This window comes from Mustela putorius, unplaced genomic scaffold (assembly GCF_011764305.1).
Source record: "Mustela putorius furo isolate JIRA1106 unplaced genomic scaffold, ASM1176430v1.1 tig00000813_pilon_pilon_pilon, whole genome shotgun sequence".
NCBI lineage: Eukaryota > Metazoa > Chordata > Mammalia > Carnivora > Mustelidae > Mustela > Mustela putorius.
Genome location: NW_025421485.1, coordinates 4220841 through 4242288, shown reverse-complemented (window position 1 = coordinate 4242288; position 21448 = coordinate 4220841). Strand labels below are relative to the sequence as shown.

The 21448-nt window shown below is 53.3% G+C and overlaps 1 protein-coding gene across 7 annotated transcripts in view; it reads left to right on the top strand.

Annotated features, from left to right (window-relative positions):
- Positions 1-21448, top strand: part of GREB1 (growth regulating estrogen receptor binding 1) — a 135540-nt gene that overhangs the window by 83354 nt on the left and 30738 nt on the right. For 6 of the 7 annotated variants that reach the window (XM_004745806.3, XM_045084866.1, XM_045084868.1 and 3 more), the window contains exons 8-17: positions 691-804; positions 1240-1383; positions 3772-3957; positions 7396-7746; positions 9348-9476; positions 10096-10224; positions 11043-11240; positions 11933-12113; positions 13762-13957; positions 15687-15823. In XM_004745806.3, coding sequence (XP_004745863.1) covers positions 691-804; positions 1240-1383; positions 3772-3957; positions 7396-7746; positions 9348-9476; positions 10096-10224; positions 11043-11240; positions 11933-12113; positions 13762-13957; positions 15687-15823 — 1765 coding nt within the window. The remainder of the gene's footprint in view (positions 1-690; positions 805-1239; positions 1384-3771; positions 3958-7395; positions 7747-9347; positions 9477-10095; positions 10225-11042; positions 11241-11932; positions 12114-13761; positions 13958-15686; positions 15824-21448) is intronic. The other variant, XM_045084867.1, reaches the window with a different exon arrangement.

Sequence of the window (21448 nt, the reverse complement as noted above, 5' to 3'; positions counted from 1 at the left end):
GATGAGCTCACATCCAGGCACTCAAGAGTTTTAAGGGTGTCCCGGGTGACTTTAACATGTATGGTTGAATGCATAGCTCTCAACGTAGGGGAAATTTTGTGTTGGATTGCTCAAAAAAGCAGGGTAACCGGTTCCTGATGTTTTGAATAACCCAGGAACATACCCCGAGTCACGCACATGCTGCTGTTGTCTAGAAAACCAGCACAGCGGCGGGTACCGGCTGCCGTTCCCCAGGACTTCTCTGGTCGGCCCTCCGGTCGGCCTGGGTGGCCAAGGCTCTGGTGGGAGCAGGTGGAGCAGTGCTGCCCCCCAGCGGTAAGGCTGTGACGGTGGCGTCAGAAGAGGAGCTGGAAGGAGATGGGATCTTGGGGGCTGCCAGTCAGCGGGCCAGACTCTGCTTTATGCGCATGCTCCTTAGTCTTTTCAAACCACCGCGCTTGGTTCATGATCCCGTGTTAAAGACTGGGGTTCCGAGGCTCAGAGATAAGCCTCTCCGTCCTGTGCTGGTCTGGAATGAGATGTTCACTGAAAGGGACAGGACGTTTCTTCATGCCCATCACATGCTTCAGTAGACAGTGGGGAACCGTCGTGAAGCTCTGAGGTTTAAAACTGACACGTGTTCTCCAAATCGGGGATGTTTTAAAGCTCGTCCTTTGTGGCAGCCTCATCTATACTCTGCATGTTTTCCAGGTATCCTGTCAAACGCCGGGCCCCCCAAAAAGCGCCACAAAGGGTGGTCTCCGGAATCCCCCTCCGCTGCAGACACTGGCTACTCCCAGGGTGGCGGGAACAGAGCTAAGTACGGTAAGTGACAGCAGCCTCGCCTACAGTAGGACTCGGCGCCCGCGGTGCGCGCGCGCACGTGTGCACTGTGTGAGTGTGTGTGCACTGGGGAGGATGGCCCGGGGGCAGACTTCGGTATCACTGAGGGGTCTCCTATGGAGGAGCTGCACAGCGGAGCCCAAGGTCCTTGCACAGCAGTGACTTAGCTCCTGGACCCTAAAGAAATTTAAAAGGGGCTTTCCTGTCATGTGGCTGTGTTGTTTGCGGGGGAAGGTTGGGTGAAGTGACCTTAAAGGTACTTTGACCTCAGGGATCTGTGATTCCAGGACGGGGGTATTCCTGTAGGTGGGGGTTCGCATCAGCTGTAGCAGGTGTGCAGGCCGGCCTGACATCAGGTCTGCTGGAGAGGGAGGCTCGGTTCCATGTGTCTTCCTAACACCCTCGGCGTATTTCCAGAGAGTGCAGGCATGTCCTGCGTGCCCCAGGTTGGCTTGGTGGGACCAGCTTCGGTCACGTTTCCTGCTGTGGCCTCTGGGGAACTGGTGTCCGTTCCTGACAACTTGCTGCAAATATGCAAGGCCAAGCCGGTGATATTTAAAGGCAAGTACAACAGTGGGACGGGAGTGGGGGCGGGGGGCTGGGGGAGTCCGCACGGAGCAGGCCATGGGCTGACGCACGGGTGTCCCCCGAGAGACCTCGGAGGCCCCGTCCAGGCCGGTGAAGGAACGAAGCCGACCGTCACTGCTGTAGCCCCTGCTCAGATGCCGAGTTCTCCAGCGGGTCACCGGCGGGTCTGGAGCGGGTCACGATTTTCCACAAGGAGCCTGGGTGAAACAAAGTGGTTCTGCCGTGTCCTTGTGTTCATTTATGCACGTGTGCATTCGTTCAGCCTCACTGAGCAGCTGCCCTGGGAACAGGCCCAGTGCAAAGCCCAGCGCTCGGACAGCCCGAGCCATCGGCCCCCTGCTTTGAGGACCCCTGATGGGGCAGGTGGTCCTCGTGTCACCCTGGGCCCCTGGTATATTTTGGCTCTGGAATCTGACTTTAGGCAAGGATGGTGACGGGTGCCACGTGAAAGCATAAAAGACAACAAGATTCGATCTGTTTTGTGACCGTGGGCTGATGTATGCCACGTGGGGGAGGTGCTCGGTCAACTGACGCGGTCTTGAAATGGGAAGCTCGGGCGGGACTTGTCTGAGGATGGTTTTCGCTGGTCCCGCACGCTGACCTGTAACAACACGCGCACACACACGTGTGCACATGCGTGCACAGATACACACGTGCCTTCAGATCCTTCATGAAATTAATGCTGCATTCGGTATCGTGTTCGTAGGAATAGAGGAGCGAGGGGGTAGGGGAGCGGGAGAGAGGCCTTCCTGGCAGTTAAGAACTGAGAGAGGCACTCCTTTTTCCTAAAAAACCGAAAGTGAACGGGATATTTAGGAAGAAGGGTGCAGGTCTGGGTTTTGAACAAGGCATGGGACAGAGCCGATATCCCATTGGGCCTATTAGCTGACAAGGCAGAGGTCAGCATGTGGCCACGTTACCTGTGTCCTGCACATGGCTATCGCGGGACTGCGGCAGGCCCCGAAAGCGCAGTGATGGAAAGGCAGAGCACGCGGATATGGGTTGGACCTGCACCTGCTCCTCCCCCGAGCCGGAAGCCCCAGGAAAGTTGGGGTGAGGGTCCCACAGACCTGCCTGTGGCTAGCGACCTCAGATGGAGGCCGTTCTTGTTCCTCAAGTTCATGGCACTTCCCCGTGAGGCTGCTCTGCTCCAGCCGTGTGCTCTTCCTAAGGTACTTGCTTCCCTGGCTGTCCCCTCCCGCCCCCACAGTGCAGGTCCCGACCACTTCTGTGCCTTCTCCGCGAGGCTGCCTTACCTTCTTATACACTCCACGCAGTTTGAATCAATGTTGGTAAGCAGTGGTACCCCAGCTGTGCTCCCTAGCCAGAGGACCAGCCCCCTCCAGGATCTCTTAGAGGCGTGAACTCCCAGGAACATCCCAGCATCACAGGCCCTATTCCTCAGCCGGACGCTGTGCAGTAGGGCCCAGCAGTCTGTCTGAGGCTGCCTTTCAGGGGATCCTCCCGCATCACAGGTTTGAGAAGCAGTTCCTTGAGGGCGTGAACCGTCTCACTCATCAGGTTCTCCCTGGAGCCAAGCGTGATGCCTGCACATGGCATACAGCAGGCGTTCAGTAAGTGCATGTTTTGTGCATAAGTGAGGACCATCTGAGTGCAGGACGCCACACAGGCATCTAGCACAGCCGATCATCTCAGCACCCCCATGGGGACTGCATGTGTTCCCCCCCCCCCCGCCCCCGGCATTGTACAGATGTGAAGACTGAAGCTTAGGAATGTCGGACTTCCTGCCCAGGGTGCCCCAGCTGATGCATGGTGCCGAGGAGAGTCCAGCATAGCCAGGCTCTTCTGCCTCTGGGGGTTGTCACTGGAGTGAATCTACAACGTGTGCTAAAGTGTTGGTCAAGTTCCGTTAGGACCTGGAGCCTCGTTTGTACCGTGGTTTATTTTCCTAACCCAGCTTGTTCTCCAGCTTGCTGGAGAGCCCTGGGAGAACGTGAATCAGCATCCCATGTTGGTGGGGGGGGGGCGGTTGGGGACAGTGCAGGCTGGCGGGAGAGAGCCAGAAGGTGGTGCTTCCACGGGGCATCCTGTGGTCGGAGCTGCGGGGCAGCTGAGGCGACGCTTCCACTCGGGGCGCGTTCCCGGGCTGTAGCTCACTCGCGGGGGAGACGAGGCACTGACCACCTGCCACAGCACCGGTCCGGGATCAGAGCTGCCAGGGCAGTCAGCAAGGGCCAGACGTCCGAGGTCTTCCCGGAAAGGGGCACGAGAGTTACCCCAGTGGCTCCGGCCTGCACGCTGGCGCCCCACCCCCGGATTGGGAGACCCCGCACCGGGGTGGGGGGCCACACACTGCGCCTGCAGGCGGCCGCCAAGCGGGTGCGATTTCCTGTTCCGCAGGCCACGGGAACTTCCCCTACCTCTGTGGGAACCTGAACGACGTCATCGTGAGCCCCCTCCTGTACACGTGCTACCAGAACTCGCAGTCCATCTCGCGGGCCTACGAGCAGTGCGGCGCCTCCGCCATCCAGCCCATCTCCGAGGAGATGCAGCTGCTGCTCACCGTCTACTACCTCGTGCAGCTGGGTGAGTGTCCCGCCGCGGCCTGGGAGTCGCCGGTAGAACACCCCGCGAGGGGGGACGTGCGGGAGCCTCGATCCTAGCCTGGCCCTCGGAGCCCCTGTGAAGCCCCGGGGCCGGTGGGATGGCAGCCCGGGAAACGTGAGGACGCCGCAGTCAGGTCACCGCTGGACGGCCTGGGCGTGGCTCGAAGTGGGTCAGAACCACTGGAGATAATCCAAAAACCCTGCGGCTGCCATTCCAGAAGCACAGAGGGACCAGGACAGAGACCCGGGAGAGGAGGCGTGATCGGGGAGAGGGGGCCCTGGGGCAGGGCGGGTTGGGGCACGGTGATTCAGCCTCACGGAGGAAGGCCTCTGAGATGATGCTCGAGTGGGGAGAAGCTGCCCTGTGAGGAGGTGGGGGAGGCAAGGAAGGGAGACGCCGGAGGGCTGCGGGCCAGGCCTGCTGGTTACAGCCCAGCGGGGGAGGGGGTGCCCGCGGAGGGGCGGGGCCTCCGGGTGCAGCCAGGACTTTGCACTTCAGACAGGGCTGAGCAGCAGCTCGGACTGGTCAGCTGCGGCCACTTCCTGCTCCACAGCAGAGCCAGCCCCGGGGGCTTAGACCACAGACGTTTCTGTCTCAGGGCTCTGGAGGCTGGAAGGCCAACATCCAGGATGCCAGCCGGGTTCTGGGGAGGCCTCCCTTCCTGGCTGGCAGACAGCCCCTGTCTGTGCTCACGGGGCCTTTCCTGAGCGCACGCGTTTGGGGAGAGGGACAGAGGACTCTGCTGTGTCTGTTCATGCCGGCACCAGAGCGGCTGGACCAGGGCCTCACCGGTGACCTCACTTAACATTAATCCCTCTTTAAAGGCTTTGCCTCCAAAGACATCACAGTGAGGGTTGTGGTATCCACAGACGAACTGGGAGGAGGAACGCACAGTTCGGTCTGCAGCAGCTCTGGAATGGTTTGAGGCAACGCGTGGATATGATCTGACCTTTGCTTCCAGGAGCCGGCAGTGGCTGCTATGTGGGCCTGGCTTGTGCAGGGGCCGTGTTGTCCCAGTTGAAGTGGGAGGTGGCTCTGACCACGGAGGGTCACAGGAGGGAGAGGCTGGGTTTATTCTGAAGGGGTAAGGGCGGTAGGCTGGCTGTCTGAGGGAGGGGAGGGGGCGGGCAGCCCGGCTTCTGCCCTGAGCCCCCAGGTGGATGCTGGAGCCACAGGGTGGGTGCAAGTCCTGCCTTGGCTGTTTCGAGTTTGAGAGGCCCATGAGGCCTCCAAGGGGCTGATTCCAGGATGTGGCCGGACAGGGCTTGAGCCCCAGGGAGAAGGTGCAGCTGCTGGTGCCAGATTGGGGAACATTGGGGCCCAGTGATGAGCTGTACCGAAGCTGGGAGATTGGACAAGAGTCCCAGGGAGAAAGGCCCTGGTGCATGACCCCCCGGGCACCCCAGCAGTCAGAGAGCTGGAGGACGAGTGGATGGAGCAGCCAGGGAGGCACACGCTTGGGCAGAACTTGGAGAATGTTGCCTGAAATGGGGAGAAATCTGGGGAAACGGGCGTGTGTCTTGCTCTTTCTCACGACCCACATCCCATGCACTGGTAAGCCCTGGATTGTCCCCGACCCACCCTTGCCCAGCCTCCCCACCGTGCCTTCCTTGCCAGGGCACTGCTCTTGCCCCGCTCTGCACTGCACGTCTGTTACAGTTGTGAGTCTGCTCATACCGGTTCCCTGCTGGAGCCTACCACGGCTTCCTAGCACACGCTCAACCCACCTCCGTTCCAGGGGCCACGTGACTGGCCTGCCTCCTGCAGCTGCTTGCTTTGCTCCAGCCCTGCTGTGCCCTGGGGCACCCCAGCCCCCAGGTGCCTGCTGTTCCTTCCCCGAGAAACGCTCCTGCCCAGGACGTTTGCACGGCTACTGCTTTGTGGCCTCTGGGTTTTGGTTCCCATGTCATCTAGAGAGGCCTTCTCATCACTGTATCTAAGACAGCGCCCGTCCCCTGGCCCCTGGGGTTCTGGCTCCTCTTTATCTTGCGTTTGGAACACCAGCATTCCCGGGAATTACACGCCTGTGTATTTGTTTACTTCAGGTGCATGTCCCCTGGGGAGGGTGTCAGGGCTGTGAGATCAGGAATGTCGACTTCATTCATGGCTGCGTGTCGGGGAGCACCTGAAGGGTAACGTTGGTGCTCACCCAGCACGTGTTGAAGGAACAGTCAACAGACGCAGAGTCCAATGAAAGCATTTCAAGAGGGACTTGTCCCCTGAGTCAGGCTGAGAGCAGAGTGAGGGCTCGCGGTTAGCCATTGGGTCTGGGTGTATGGAAGCGATCGGCAGCGTCCGTGGTGAGTCCGAGGAATGTGGGGACGGAAGCCGCCTGCTGCATGGCCTGGGGACAGGAGCTGAAGAAATAGGCGGGTGAGGGTAGACACTCTCCCAAGACCTTTGCTTCGTGACGGTGATTCCAGAAGAGGGTGTGGGCTCAGGGGAAGGTTTTAAAGATGGGAGGGCTAACAGCTAACCTCATAAAATCGTGGCCCAGCCAGTGGAGGGGGTGGTGTGATCCCCATCTTTCCGGTCAGGAGCCAGTGTCCTCGGACAGCTAGCGCTTGGCCGGAGCTGGGGCTGGGTGGAGCCGGGAGAGAGTGTGACTTCTGAGCTCCGGCAGGCTGCTCTACCCTCCAGCTCACCCAACTCTAAAATTTGGACAAATACACCAAAAAATGTCTGTAGGAAAGAAAGGCTAGAAGTATTCAGTGTCACTAGGCCTCAGAGAGGCACAAATGAACAAATCGAGTAATATTTTCTAGTGAAATTAACACAAGCGATGGTATCCGTGGCACTAAGGGTGCAGTAAAAGCAGGGTCCTCGTCTGCCCTTCGTGTTGTGGCAGGTTGGTGCAGTTGGACCCCTGAAAACAGCCTGATCACATGTATTAGTTAGCTCCAGAAGCCCAGTTCTGAGAATTTAGAAAGTAGGTTCTATCCATAAAGACATGTGTCGAGGAGGTTATTTATCTCAGTGGTTATTTGGAAGCACTAGGAAGATCAACAGTGGAGCCCCTGCTGAGTAAGTGGCGGTGCCTTCCTTGTAGGGACCTGATGTGCCCAGCGAGAGCACTGGCTGTGTAGACTGCAGACAGTGTGACCCCTGGCTCCACATGACCGTGGGGGAAAGGAGACAAGCCCTGAAGTTGGAGGCTTCAGTCCTTACAGCGATTTAAAACCTGTCGCTGAAAACCATACTGAGAAATGGGTGGAAAGCATTGTGGCTCGGTGAGGCTGGGGAGTGGTGGCTGCTCATGTGCCCGCCCGGTGCTTGCAGTCCAGCATCCATAAGACGATGGACCCCGAACGATGCCCACGGCTATCTCTCAGGCTCGCCTGCACGTGTTGCCCCGGAGCCGCACTCTGTGCTTGTGGGCGGACGCTGAAGCCTCTCCCGCCATCCTGTCGTTGCCAGCAGCCGACCAGGTGCCCCTGATGGAGGACCTGGAGCAGATCTTCCTGCGCTCGTGGCGTGAGTCGCACCTGACGGAGATCCGGCAGTACCAGCAGGCGCCGCCGCAGCCCTGCCCGCCCGTGCCCAGCGCCGTGGCCCCGGTGACCTCGGCGCAGCTGCCCTGGCTGGCCGGCCTGGCCGCCAGCTCATGCAACGACAGCGTACACGTCATCGAGTGCACCTACTCGCTGGCCGAGGGCCTCTCAGAGATGTTCCGGCTGCTCATCGAGGGCAAGCTTGCCAAGACCAACTACGTGGTGATCGTCCGCGCCTGCCGCAGCCCCGCCATCGACTCCTGCGTCGCCGTCACTGGTGAGCCTGGCGGCTGCGGGAAAACCAGCTGTGTCCTCTCCCATTGCGCGCCTTGCCTCTCGCGGCCGGCTTTGTGGCAGCCGTTGGTTCGTGACCAGGGTTAGGGCCCTCCTGGGGTGAGAGGCGCGTGCCTGGGCTGGCATGGGGGTTTGGAGTCGTTCCTCCTCTGCGGGGAAGGCGAGCGTTCCCATCTCCCCCTAGAGACCCTGGCCTGCTCTGGAGGCCGGATGGACGGGGTCGAAAACCTGGCTCCGTGTACCTGGTGATGTGACCGGTCGCCTCCTGACTCTGGCGGTCCGTTCTTCAGCTCAGTCGTGTAGAACAGGAACAACAAAAAAGCCAGAACAGCGATCTTTTATTGTGTAGATTAATGAGTCAATTAACTCTTCAGTTACACAATACTCACATAGTATTGCATAGATTAATGAGTCACTTATATAGTTACTTGTTGAAGCCCAACTATGCGCAGGCACCGTTCTAAGGGCTGGGGACGCAGGCACGAAGACAACAAGGTCCCCGCTTTCCTGGAGCAGATGCCAAACGCCGAGCCGGACAGCTCTGGTGGGAGGGCCCTGGGATGGGGATCCCGTTCGGGACGCAGGCTGTTAGGAGGGTCAGGAGAACCTCTCTGCAGAGGGGACGTTAGAGAGGGGCTGGTGAGAGACAGAGGAGGCAGGCGAGGTTGCCCCTGGGGACAGCTGCGTCCCCCCCACCCCCGGCCCCAAGACCACGTGGCAGCACGCTGTAGGGAAGCAGGAGGCCGGGGCAGAGGATGGGACAGGGCCATTGCCAGGGGTTAGGGGGAGACAGAGAGAGGATGAGCGCAGACTCTGCCACCGAGGGGCTCGCATGCGGGAGAGAGAGACAGAGGATGAGCGCAGACTCTGCCACCGAGGGGCTCGCATGCAGGGGAGAGAGACAGAGGATGAGCACAGACTCTGCCACCGAGGGGCTCGCATGCAGGGGAGAGAGACAGAGGATGAGCGCAGACTCTGCCACCGAGGGGCTCGCGTGCGGGGGAGAGAGACAGAGGATGAGCGCAGACTCTGCCACCGAGGGGCTCGCGTGCGGGGGAGAGAGACAGAGGATGAGCGCAGACTCTGCCACCGAGGGGCTCGCGTGCGGGGGAGAGAGACAGAGGATGAGCACAGACTCTGCCACCGAGGGGCTCGCGTGCGGGGGAGAGAGACAGAGGATGAGCACAGACTCTGCCACCGAGGGGCTCGCGTGCGGGGGAGAGAGACAGAGGATGAGCGCAGACTCTGCCACCGAGGGGCTCGCGTGCGGGGGAGAGAGAGACAGAGGATGAGCACAGACTCTGCCACCGAGGGGCTCGCGTGCGGGGGAGAGAGACAGAGGATGAGCGCAGACTCTGCCACCGAGGGGCTCGCATGCGGGGGAGAGAGACAGAGGATGAGCGCAGACTCTGCCACCGAGGGGCTCGCGTGCGGGGGAGAGAGACAGAGGATGAGCGCAGACTCTGCCACCGAGGGGCTCGCGTGCGGGGGAGAGAGACAGAGGATGAGCGCAGACTCTGCCACCGAGGGGCTCGCGTGCAAATTCTAAGTGAGGGAGCCCAGTGAAAGGTGTTGTTTCTCCAGGAAAATACCAGGCCCGAATTCTTTCTGAGAGCCTTCTCACCCCCGCGGAGTACCAGAAAGAAGTCAGTTATGAGCTGGTGACGGGGAAAGTGGACTCCTTGGGGGCCTTTTTCAGCACCCTCTGTCCAGGTAGGTCTGTAGGGAGACAGCTGTGAATTCCCAAGTGGGAGGGACAGGCCTCTCGGAGCCCGTTCCCCAGAGCCTGCTGAGGCCGGCCTGGGTTCGGGTGGGCAGGGGGACCCCTTCGTTCTCTGTGTTAGCCTTTACAACCCTTTCCTGGGGGGTCTCTGGTTGGCTGTCTCCCCCCGCTGGCTGTGGGTTCTCCTAGGTCCTGTGCCTCTTCCCCTGTGCCCGGTGGCTCCCCGCCTCTGCCTCCGAATCACTGGAGTCCGTGTGTTCTAGGCTGGGAGTTCTCTGCCCGGCTCCCTTCTTTGCCTGTTTCCTCAACCCATGTCCTCCCAGGAGCTCCTGCTGGCCTTTCCTTCTCTAGGATGGGCCCGGACCCCTTTCTCTTGGCCTTTAGCGTCTGGCTCTTCCTTCTGTCCCGTCACCTGCCACCTCACAGTGTGGTTCTCTCTGATGTGTTTGCCTTCCGTACTGGGCTGTGGGCTCCTCGACCGGATGGGCTGTGTCTTCCCTAGTTCCATTACCCTAGGCCCAGGACAGTGCCTCGTACGCAAGTGAGGCATGGAGGTTTGCTGGGCTTCACTGGGATGGAAAACCCATTTTTCTGTTCTGTTTTGGGCAGAGGGTGACATCGACACTCTGCTGGACAAATTCCATCAGGAAAATCAAGGCCATATTCCGTCCTCACTCGCTGCGTCCTCTGTCCCCAAATCCGCATCCTCGGATGTTGGCGGAGCTCCAACATGCACAAGTGAGTGATGCTGGGAGCCAGCAGCCAGGGTCTGGGCTGGTGAGACAGCACCCCGGGGTGTGGGGGGGTGGCTAAGAGGCATCTTCTTAGCATCAAAGTTTACTAATATATAATTTTTATTTTAGTCCTTAAAACACTAGTGGTCTCGGGGCGCCTGGGTGGCTCAGTGGGTCAAAGCCTCTGCCTTCGTCTTGGGTCATGATCTCAGGGTCCTGGGATCGAGCCCCACATTGGGCTCTCTGCTCAGCAGGGATCCTGCTTCCTCCTCTCTCTCTGCCTGCCTCTCTGCCTACTTGTGATCTCTGTCTGCCAAATAAATAAATAAAATCTTAAAAAAAAAACAAAAAGAAAATACTAGTAGTCTCATCCAAGCCTGAAATGGGTGCTTGTATACTTTTCCTGAGATGATACATTTCTCGGTGTAAATTTCCAGCTTATCAGTGCATCGCTGTAACATTTCATGTATCCTGAGTTCCCAGAGAGCTGTGATGGTCACCCTCCCTTCCAGACAACTCACAGTCTCTTCCGAAGTCCTGTCTCAGGGTCAGCTTCCCTGCGATGCTGTCATTGTCCTCTTCGGGTACAGTAGGTCACTGCCTCTGTGCTCCCTGAGCACTGTTCATCCTTTTATTATGAAATTCCAAAAAGCGTGAAGTGTACACAGCTCAGAGTAGGTACTCGATAAATGTTGGTGTGACTCCCCTTTGGTCCCTCTGCACACTAGACAGGGCCCTACTGCACAGTTTCCTGACAGATGTCAAGGGTTTGGGCTCTCTGCTCTTGGGTGCATCTCACCTTTTGGGGGGCTCTGGTTCCAGGTTACAATTTGGAGCCCCACCATATCCGGCCCTTCCAGCTGGCCGTGGCCCAGAAGCTCCTCTCCCATGTGTGTTCCATTGCGGATTCCAGCACCCAAAATTTGGACTTAGGATCCTTCGAGAAGGTGGACTTTCTGATTTGTATTCCCCCTTCAGAAGTCACCTATCAGCAGACCCTGTTCCATGTCTGGCAATCAGGTACGGGGCATCTCGGGGGCAAGTTGTGACGTCTGCATGGGAGAAGCTTTGGTTCCCTTAAATTCAGATTTGGCATCTAAACATCAGTCTTTCCCTCTAAAGTAGGTGGGGCGAGGATTAATACTCCCATTTTATAGATCATGAAACAGATGCTCAGAGATAGCAAATTGCCCCAAATTTTATAATCTGTTAAAGCTTGAACCATGACTTTGAGTTCCCACTCCGTCCCACTCAGGTCCACAACCAGCGTGTTATAACGTGCTTCAACTTCATGTATTTTCCATGTACTTTCAAGGGGGTGAGATATGAAATACACAAAGAGTCAATGTCTTAACTCAGAGGATTTATTCTAGAGTTCTGGAACCTCCAGCTCCCCGGCCTTCAGGTTGGGGGATGGTTTGCGGGGTATGGCAGGGAGGTGGGACCTGACGCTTCCCTTCCGTCACACCGAGCCTGGGATCACCAGCTTCCTGAAGCCAGCTTGGCTGTCCTCCTTGGCTGGCCGCTGTGCACACACCTCGCTAGGAAATGGGCCATCTCTTTGCCCCGACCCCCATATCTCACACATGCCCGTAGGCTCGGGGCCGGCCAGACAGCAGGCGCTCACCAGGGGTCTGTTGAGTGAGTGAGAAACTCGGGGCAAGGGTTGTCCTTGCCATGGATTACTTGGGATCTATTTTTACACATTACAGGGGTTTTGCTGGAGCTTGGCTTGGAAAAGGAGCACATGACCAAGCAGAGGGTCGAACAGTACGTTTTGAAGCTTGATGCGGAAGCACAGACGAAATTTAAGTCCTTTCTGCAAAACTCCTTTCAGAACCCACATACGCTCTTTGTCCTCATCCACGACCATGCCCACTGGGATCTCGTGAGGTGAGAGGGGGTTTGGCCTACCCAGGCTTGGCGGGTTCCTTCCTTGAATTACTACGTGGGTGATACTCGGGACTCTGGGTACGAGCCTTGACGAGATGAATGATGCTGGGGTTTCGGCATCTGTAAGCAGATGTCATGGATGTATTCCAGAACCGTAGAATGGGAGATTATCTCAGGAGACATCCAGTAGAGCCTCTGACAGGTACCATCATGGAAACAGGCTCAGGGTCTCAGGGTTGGGTAGGGGCAGGGGGGATTAGTGCCAAGCTGGCCTTGACCTAGGGCCTCCTTTCCTGTACCCTTTCCTGGACTCAGTGAGAAGATGCCCCCTGGTGTGGGGAGGGGACCCTGACCGGAATAGGTCCTTTCCTAATGGCGGGCCCATTGGCTTCAGCACTGAGGGCCATAGCTGGTGCCACCCTTCTGTAGGGGCCATTTGATGGACTCAGTTCAAGTGAACGTAAATCCAGATGCATTTTATTTTATTATTTTTTAAAGATTTTATTTATTTATTTGACAGAAATCACACGTAGGCAGAGAGGCAGGCAGAGAGAGAGGAGGAAGCAGGCTCCCCGCTGAGCAGAGAGCCCGATGTGGGGCTCGATCCCAGGACCCTGAGATCATGACCTGAGCCGAAGGCAGAGGCTTTAACCCACTGAGCCACCCAGATGCCCTAGATACATTTTAGATGCTGTCAGGCTCTGAGTCTGGCAAGATTTCTGATTTACCAGGGCCGTCACCTCCGCAGACTGGCCTGGGGACTGTGCATTTAGACACTGCCGCTGACTGGGTGAGGAGGGAAGGGAGATACCAGGTCAGATCGCCGAGAAAGGCTTTGATTTTGCACGGATGCAGGTGTGTAGGGCTGGGCAGGAACTCAGAGATCACCTGTAGGCAGGGCATATGGTTTAAGGTCCCTGCTTAGGCTGGGAGGGATTTGAATGCCCTGAATTCTAAGAAAGGCTAGCTTGTGCATACTCACTGGGCAGGGGGTGGGTTCTCAGAGTAGCCTCCTGCCACCCAAAAGCCCGAGAGTTTTCTATTCTGCTGGGTTCCCAGGAGAGAAGGCTGAGGCCATGGCCCACAGGGAAGAGCTGAGCTGTGCTTTTCTCCTGGGCCCCTTGCCCAAAATGCCTCCCCTTCCTGGTCCCAAACCTTTAAATTTAATATAGAATGTACCGTTTTATATCCTCTGAGGATCCTTTCAGGCCGGTAGGAATTTAGGGGAAAGAATTTGAGACGAGTACACAGTCAGATGGGGCAGAGGGAGCACTTGCGGGTGAGAATTCCCGCTCTGGAGGACTGGGTGGATTGTGTGTCCCCCAAGCAATCCTCCATAAATACTGGTCCCCCGGCTAAGTTTTTAATAAGCAGTGAGTATCCGGGGAGTCCCTGGTAGGTGCTTGCAGTGCGGTCATTTTTTTTTTTTTCTTAAATTTTTCTCATCATGGGCAGAGCCAGAAGCTTTGATCACTTGCACACTTTGGGGCAGGGCTTGTTAGAAATATAATGTGGGCGGGGCTAGTTAGAGAAATGTAATGTGGGCGGGGCTAGTTAGAAGTGTATTCAACCGCTTGATCCTTGTAAAATTACCAAGCAGGATTCATCTTCCCACTGACTGCGTCTTCTCCCCCCTTTCCTCCCCCAGTGGCACTGTTCATAATCTCTATGCCCAAAGTGACCCGGCCGTGGGATTGGTGGACAGACTGCTCAATTGCAGGGAGGTGAAGGAGGCTCCCAACATCGTGACGCTCCACGTGACGTCCTTCCCCTACGCGCTGCAGACACAACATACCCTCATCAGCCCTTACAACGAGATCCACTGGCCTGCCTCCTATAGCAACGTGAGTGCCTCTGGGCTCCCTTGCCTGGTGTCCCGATGGCCCTTGAGTCGGGAGAAATTCTGCTCAGTAAAAGTCTTGATTAACTGGTGTAGTTGGGGGTCACATGGGTCCCCAGTTTCTTGGATCTTTGATTTGACCCAGAATTAGATTTAAACTCTTCCTTGCCAAAGGACATTAGTTGGCTTCCCCATCTGAGGACATGTAATGTTTAGTCTAGAAGCCTTGGAAAGGTTCCTGCTTTTCCTATGCCCACATCCTTAAGCAGCAGGCCTTAAAATCTCCTTCCGAATGGAACCCACATCCGTAAAACCTGGTGAGGTTGTGCTTTATTCCCTGCCTTTTCTCACCAAAACAGAATGCTCCAACTGATCGTCTGAGAATTCTGAGAATAATTGGAGAGTTCTGGGTGGTTGGATTCTAGTTAATGGTTCAAGTAACAAGCAAACCTCAAATTCTAGACTTCTTTGGGGCATCCTAGAGTCATCTGAGGAACTTATAAAGATACTGATACTTGGTGTCAGTCCGTTAGCGTTGGGAGTCAGTGGTAGGGATACCGAGTGTTTCTGTGGCACTTTGGTGAGCTAGGGAAGCACTGTCCTGCGCGGCTTATTGTATGACCTCCTACCAGATGCAGGGGCTAGGATGGTTGCTCATTTATAGAAGGAGAAAATGAGGCAAACGAGGTTTGAGCTACTTGCCTAAAGGGCCGTGCAGTCGGAGAGCGGTGAGCCTGGCTGGGACCCCGTCCTGCTGGCTGTGGCCCTCACAGAACCTTGGTGCGTGAGGGCAAGTTCATGGCTTTGCAATTTTATTAACCTCTCCAACTCTGACATTTGAGCAGCTCCGGTGTTAGTCTGGGAGGAATGTTATGTCCATGGGGTGAAATTGATTAGATAAATGCATTTCTTTCTGCAGGTTTTAGTAGCAGGCCAAACACAGGATAACTGATTGGCCTGTTCCTAGAACTAGCTTTAAGATTGTCGGAAAGAAGCCATTTCACCCAAGAACGTTGTGAGTTTAAAAAACAAGGCCAATGTTGTTCCTGGCAAAGACACTAGGTCAGACGAAGGGAAAAGTCTTGACTGACATGGATGCGGCCTCTTTTTTTTTTTTTTTTTTTAAAGATTTTATTTATTTATTTGACAGAGAGAAATTACAAGTACACTGAGAGGCAGGCAGAGAGAGAGAAGGAAGCAGGCTCCCTGCTGAGCAGAGAGCCCGATGCGGGACTCGATCCCAGGACCCTGAGATCATGACCTGAGCCGAAGGCAGCGGCTTAACCCACTGAGCCACTCAGGCACCCTGGATGCAGCCTCTTTTAATCAGAGAGTGCTCTGTGCTCTGAGTCTGCAGAGGGAAGTCGTCTGCGGGACTGCAGACTCAGCGCAATTCATTTTTATTTTTTAAAAAAGATTTTTTATTTATTAGAGAGAGCATGCATGTGCGTGTACATGCCACGAACTGGGGAGGGGCCGAGGAAAAGGGAGAGAGAGTCTTAAGGGCTCCAAGATGACCGTGGAGCCCGATGCGGACTCCATCTCATAACCCTGAGACCATGACTGAGCCAAGGTCCAGAGTCGGACGTTTCACTGGCTGAACCATCGAGGCAGCCCCCGTCAGCACAATGTAGATCAAGATGCCTGTGCCAGCCATCTGGGTGGCCAGCGTGTGACTCTCTCCGTCCCCGCCAATGCCGTGTTCGTGTGACTGATGCTCTTCTCTGTTTCAGGGGGTCGACTTATATCCTGAGAATAAGAAGTACTTTGGGCTGTCAGAGTTCATTGAGTCCACGCTCTCGGGACACAGCCTCCCTTTGCTCAGATATGACAGCTCCTTCGAGGCCATGGTCACGGCATTAGGAAAAAGGTACACGGCTCAGATGGGAGTTTCCAAAAACACTCAGGAGTCGCGCGTGTGCTGAAGAGTGTGCAGCCCAAGAATTCCAGAAGGGGCCACCGCCCTCCTTTCCTGGGTGACGTCGTCCCTCTGCTAAAGGGACCTGGTTTATTTCTTGCCCTGCCTGTGGGGCTACTGATACCTGTCGTGCTGTTGTTCTAGAATATTTTAGAGATGAGAATGGGCAGCAGCATGTTGGAATGTGGAGGGCTGTGTTTGCGATGCAGGCAAGTAGAGAAAGTGGGAGGAGGTAAGACACGAAGGATTTGAAGGCCATGAGAGTGACAGTCCTAGTTGGCTTCGTGTTTCGTGTCCCGCGTGTATCACCTGTCGAGAGTGTATTTTATGCTGTTTGCTGTTCTAAGGGCCTCACCGTCTCTCCTGGCCAGTTGCTGCTATTATCTCCATTTTGCAAGTAAACTGAGGCTCTGAGAGACCCCAGCGACTTCCCTGGGCCGCACATCTGGCCACTGATAGAACCGGCTGTGAAGCCACAGTCAGCCCGACTCTACAGCTTGCGTTCTGACCCGGGCCGCGGCGGACCGCGGAGGCAGATGTCAATGCTGCCATTTCTCAGATGAGGAAACCGAGGCCTGGGAGGTTAAGCGATGGCCATAAAGCCAGGCCAAGGTTTACAGACTGGCTACTGCAAAGCAGAATGAGCGGCTCTGCCCCGGACTGTCCGTGTCGAGCCGGGTCTGCCACCTTCCCTCGTGGAGCCCCACTCTTGTGCCAACAAAGGGATTGCGTTACACGTGGGCTCCTCACGCTGTGCTCCAAGCTGTACTGCTTGGGCAGGATGCAAATAGCTCTTAGGCCTCAAGGGGTGCCTTGGTCAAGAAACCTGACATTCAAGGTTTTCCTTTCCACAAGAGTTCTCCGAGCCTTCCCTTGCCACACGTGCTCTCAGTCCCGTGGAGGCTAGAATGTGCGGCATCTCCGGTGTGTGTCATGGAATCCGTGTTCCCCAGAATGTCCTTGGAGAAGCTAAGTCCCTTTGGGTGTGGGATGCTGAGGGATGTCATCTGCTCTCCCCCCCACACGTGGGCAGCTGAGGGCTCGAACACCTGTTGAAGGAAGGAGTCCTGCCTCTCTCTCCTCACACGGCTCCTTCTGTCGGGTGCTCAGTGAACTGTCACTTCGGGTCCAGTGCTCTGTGTTTATTGCCGAAAATATCCTCACAGTGGAATAGGTCCTGTTATCCCTGTGTGGCAGAGGAGGGAACGGACTTAAGTTGGGTCACCTGCCCTAGATCACATGGGTTTGTAGTGAGGCTAGACCTGATCCTTGTCACTTGACTCCAAAATAGTAGAACCTAAGCCATATGGGGTGAGGGCTCATGGCTAGAAGGCCAGACTGACTGCGGACCATATGTTCTAGCTTAAACATGAGTTTTAACCATTGGCAAATCACAGAACCTCTCTGAACTTCCATAACGTCATCTGTGAACAACTCTACTTTTCTAGTGGCTTCTTATGAGAGTTGGATGAAGCAGGAACATGGGCCGACTCAGGAACAGCTGTGTGCTGAGAGCTTCAGCTCCAGAGTCACACTTCCAGGGTTCGAGGCCTGGGTCTGCCACTTACTAGCCCTGAGACTTTAGGGATGCCTCTCCGTCCTCTGTGGGGAGAAGAATGCCTACCAGATGGGGATGTTCTGAGGACTAAATGAATTAATACATACAGAGCATTAGAGCATGACTGGGGCACATTACATGCTCTTGGTAGCTGCAGCCAACACTGTCATGGCTTTGTCCCCACCGTCACCACTGTTACCATCATGGTCACCACCATCACCACCATTGTCAACATCACCATCAACACCGCTGTTACTGTCACATCCCATGATCATGATCACTACCACTATGACAACCACTGTCATCATCATCACTGTCACTGCTGTCACCATTGTTATTACTGAGAACATCATCCTCACTGTCACCACCATCAGTACTAGTGTCACTGTCACTGTCCCATCATCACTGTCACTGCTGTCACCACCATTATTACTGAGAACATCACCATCACTGTCCCCACCGTCAGCACCAGTGTCACCATCACTGGACCATCATTACCATCATGATGCACCTCACCACTGTGGTCATTGCTGCCATTACCATCAGCACCGTTACTGTAACCACGACCGTCACTGTCATCCTCACCACCGTCCTCTTCCTTTCTCTCCTCTCTCCCCCTCTGCTGAACCGGAAGTGTTTCACAGAGATTAAATTTCACTACATGAGAAGAGAATAGAAAACTCTGGAATGTTGAGTTATGGAGAATCATAGGACTGCCTAGGAATCATTTAACCCAACCACCCCACCCCATCTTATAATTGTGGGAATTGAGACCCAGACAGGGGAAGTGATTTTCTCAGGGTCTCACATCCTGTTTGGGGCACCCTGGATTATAGCCAGGTTTGGTGTTCTTTCCACCATGCCCTGCTGCCGTTTCTAGGAATCCACTGTCTGGGTATCTCTTTGAAACAGGCAACTTGGACAGAAGGCACTGAAGGTAAGAACACACTGGTTACTGCCTCTTGCCACCATGTGCACGGCCAGCCTGTTGATATGCCCTGTGCTGCACACAGACCCCAGCCTGTGGCTGGGAAGTCCGCTTGCAAGACCACAGACTCATTGGTCCTTAAGAGATTTAGACATTTAACGACTCCTGTTTTCATTCCAGTATGTTTTCTGTGGCGCTTCCTTCCTATGGGGCCAACCACAAAGGCTTAGGGGCAGGCATGTCCTACACGTACCTACTGTTTGGAGCTGGGCTAGTTCCTGCCTCCCACATGGTAGTTCTTTTTTTCTTTTCTTTCTTTTTTTTTTTTTTTAAACAATAGCTTTCCCGAGGACTGACTGGCCTACATTAAACTGCAGATATTTGAAATGTTTGATTTGGTGAGTTTTGACATATGTAAACCCTGGCAAACCCTTCACCACAATTAAGCTAACACACAAGAGATTCCTTCTCCCCATTGCTGATTATTTCTTCCTTTCCCTTTCTCACTGTAGACTATGCATTTTCTAGTGTTTTATATGAATGAAATTACACAGTATTTGTCAAAACTTCATTCGTTTCTCCAGTTTACTGATAATGTTGCACATCTTTTCATGTGTTTGTCACTTGTATGTCATTTTTGGTAAAGTGTCTCCTGATGAATTGACTCTTTTATCATTATGAAAGGACCCAAAGGATATAATTCTTTGTTCCAAAATCTACTTTTGCTGATATTATATAGCTGCTCCAGCTTTCCTTTGGTTAATGTCAGCATAGTTTATAGTTTTCCATGTTTTCACTTTTAACCAACTTGTGTCTTTATATTTAAGGTTTTCATGTAGATAGCTTATCGTTGGGTCTTACTTGTTTATTGCATCTGGCAGTCTGTGACTTTTAGTTGAGGTGTTTAGACCATTTACATTTAGTTGAGTTGTTTAGGCCATTTACATTTAATTATTGATGCGGTTGTACTTAAATCTACCATCTTACTGCTTTGCTCTTTGTTTTATCTGTGGTATGGACTCCCTTTTTCTGTCTCTTGGATGAACTGAGCATTTATGGTTTCATTCCCTCCTCCACTTGCTTATTAGCTGTAATTCTTATGTCCTTTTAGGTGTTGCATTAGACTTTACAGTGTATATTTTTAAGCTACTTTCTCCTTTCAGGTAATATTATACCACTTCATTGATAAGAACCTTACAGCAGTGTATCTATATCTTACCTGCTAGGCTTTGTACATCTGTGTTCAGACATTTTACTAATAAATGTTATAAACTTCACAATAGATTACTTTTGCTTTAGATAGCCAATTATCTTTTAGAGATATTTAAATAATAACTTTTTAAAAATATTTTTTGTATTTATGCACGTAGTTACTATTTGCAGTGCTTTTCATTTCTCTGTGTGGATTTATCTGGTTCTGTTATCCTTTCTCAAGGACTTTTTTTTTAAATTTTTTTTTTTAAGATTTTATTTATTTATTTGACAGAGAGAGATCACAAGTAGGCAGAGAGGCAGGCAGAGAGAGAGAGGAGGAAGCAGGCTCCCTGCTGAGCAGAGAGCCTGATGCGGGACTGGATCCCAGGACCCTGAGATCATGACCTGAGCCGAAGGCAGCGGCTTAACCCACTGAGCCACCCAGGCGCCCTCAAGGACTTTTTAATCAACATTTCTAAGGAAGGTCTGCTGGTGATGCAGTCTTTATGCTTTTGTGTGTCTTTATTTTTACTAATTTTTAGAAGATATTTCCCTAGGTATAAAATTTAGGTAGTTTTCTTTTTCAGTGCATTGAAGATGTTGCCCTACTATCTTCCAACTTGCATTGTTTCAAACAAAATCTGTTGCCTTCACCTTTGTTTCTCTCTATAATGTGCCCTCCCCTCCCAGGTCCTTCCATCCAGTGACCAAGCCACTTTAAAATTTTTAAAAATTTGTTACTGGTTTTAAGTAATTTAAGATATGCTTTGTTAATAATTTTCTTCATGTTTCTTGTACTTAATTGAATTTTTATTAGGTTTGAGAAAAAAATCAGTTATTATTTCTTCAAATATATTTTTCTACATTCCCCTTCTGTCTTTTAGAGTAATCCAATAGCATACATTAAGCTGCTTGAATTTGCTCCGTAACTGTCTGGTGCTGTAGTCATTGTTTATTGTTTCCCCTTGTTTCATCTTAGATAGTTTCTATTACTGTGTTTTTACATTTGTTAATCTTTTTTCCTGCTGTCAGTCACATCTCGATTGTTTCTTTATGTATATGTGTGTGTGTGTGTGTGTGTATTTTTTTTTTTTTTAAATAAAGGCAAAGGAGTCTTGTATAACAAGAAGGAACTTTTCTCCTAAGAGAGAAGGTGTCCTCTAAGAAAAGAAGAAAAGAATTTTAGGTAGCACATGCATGAATGTACATACACGTTGATGGATGGATGTTAAACAGTTACTTGTGTTTGTTTATTAATCAGAACTCTTCTTTGCAAGTGACAGAAACTCAACTTGAACTACCTTAAGAAAAGGAGAGCCATGTATTGAGTCATGAAATAAAAGGAGAGGTTGAATAAATGAACCACTGAATGTCAGAGATGCAGCTGGTTTCAGAAGGAACTTACATTAGGTATTAAACACTGTAGAGACTGTGTTGTCTTGTTTTTGGTATCTCTCTTTGTGTTGTCTGTATTGTATCTCAGTGCACAGTGGCTTCTTCCATGAAAACATCACCTCTCATTGCTGCTGAATTACAGTCTTCAGCTTCTAGAGGGTGGCTGATTTTTTTAAACAGTTTGAAAAATTCCGAGAAAAGACTGATGACCTATCCTGGGTCAGGTACCCATCCCTGAATGCATTATCACTGGCTGGGCAGGGCAAGTCCAAATACCAAGATGGCAGCTCCCATGAGAATTCAGGGTCCAGCTTCATCTTCTTTTTTTTTTTTTTTTTAAAGATTTTATTTATTTATTTGACAGAGAGAAATCACAAGTAGGCAGAGAGGCAGGCAGAGAGAGAGAGGAGGACGCAGGCTCCCTGCTGAGCAGAGACCCCCGATGCGGGGCTCGATCCCAGGACCCTGAGATCATGACCTGAGCCGAAGGCAGCGGCTTAAC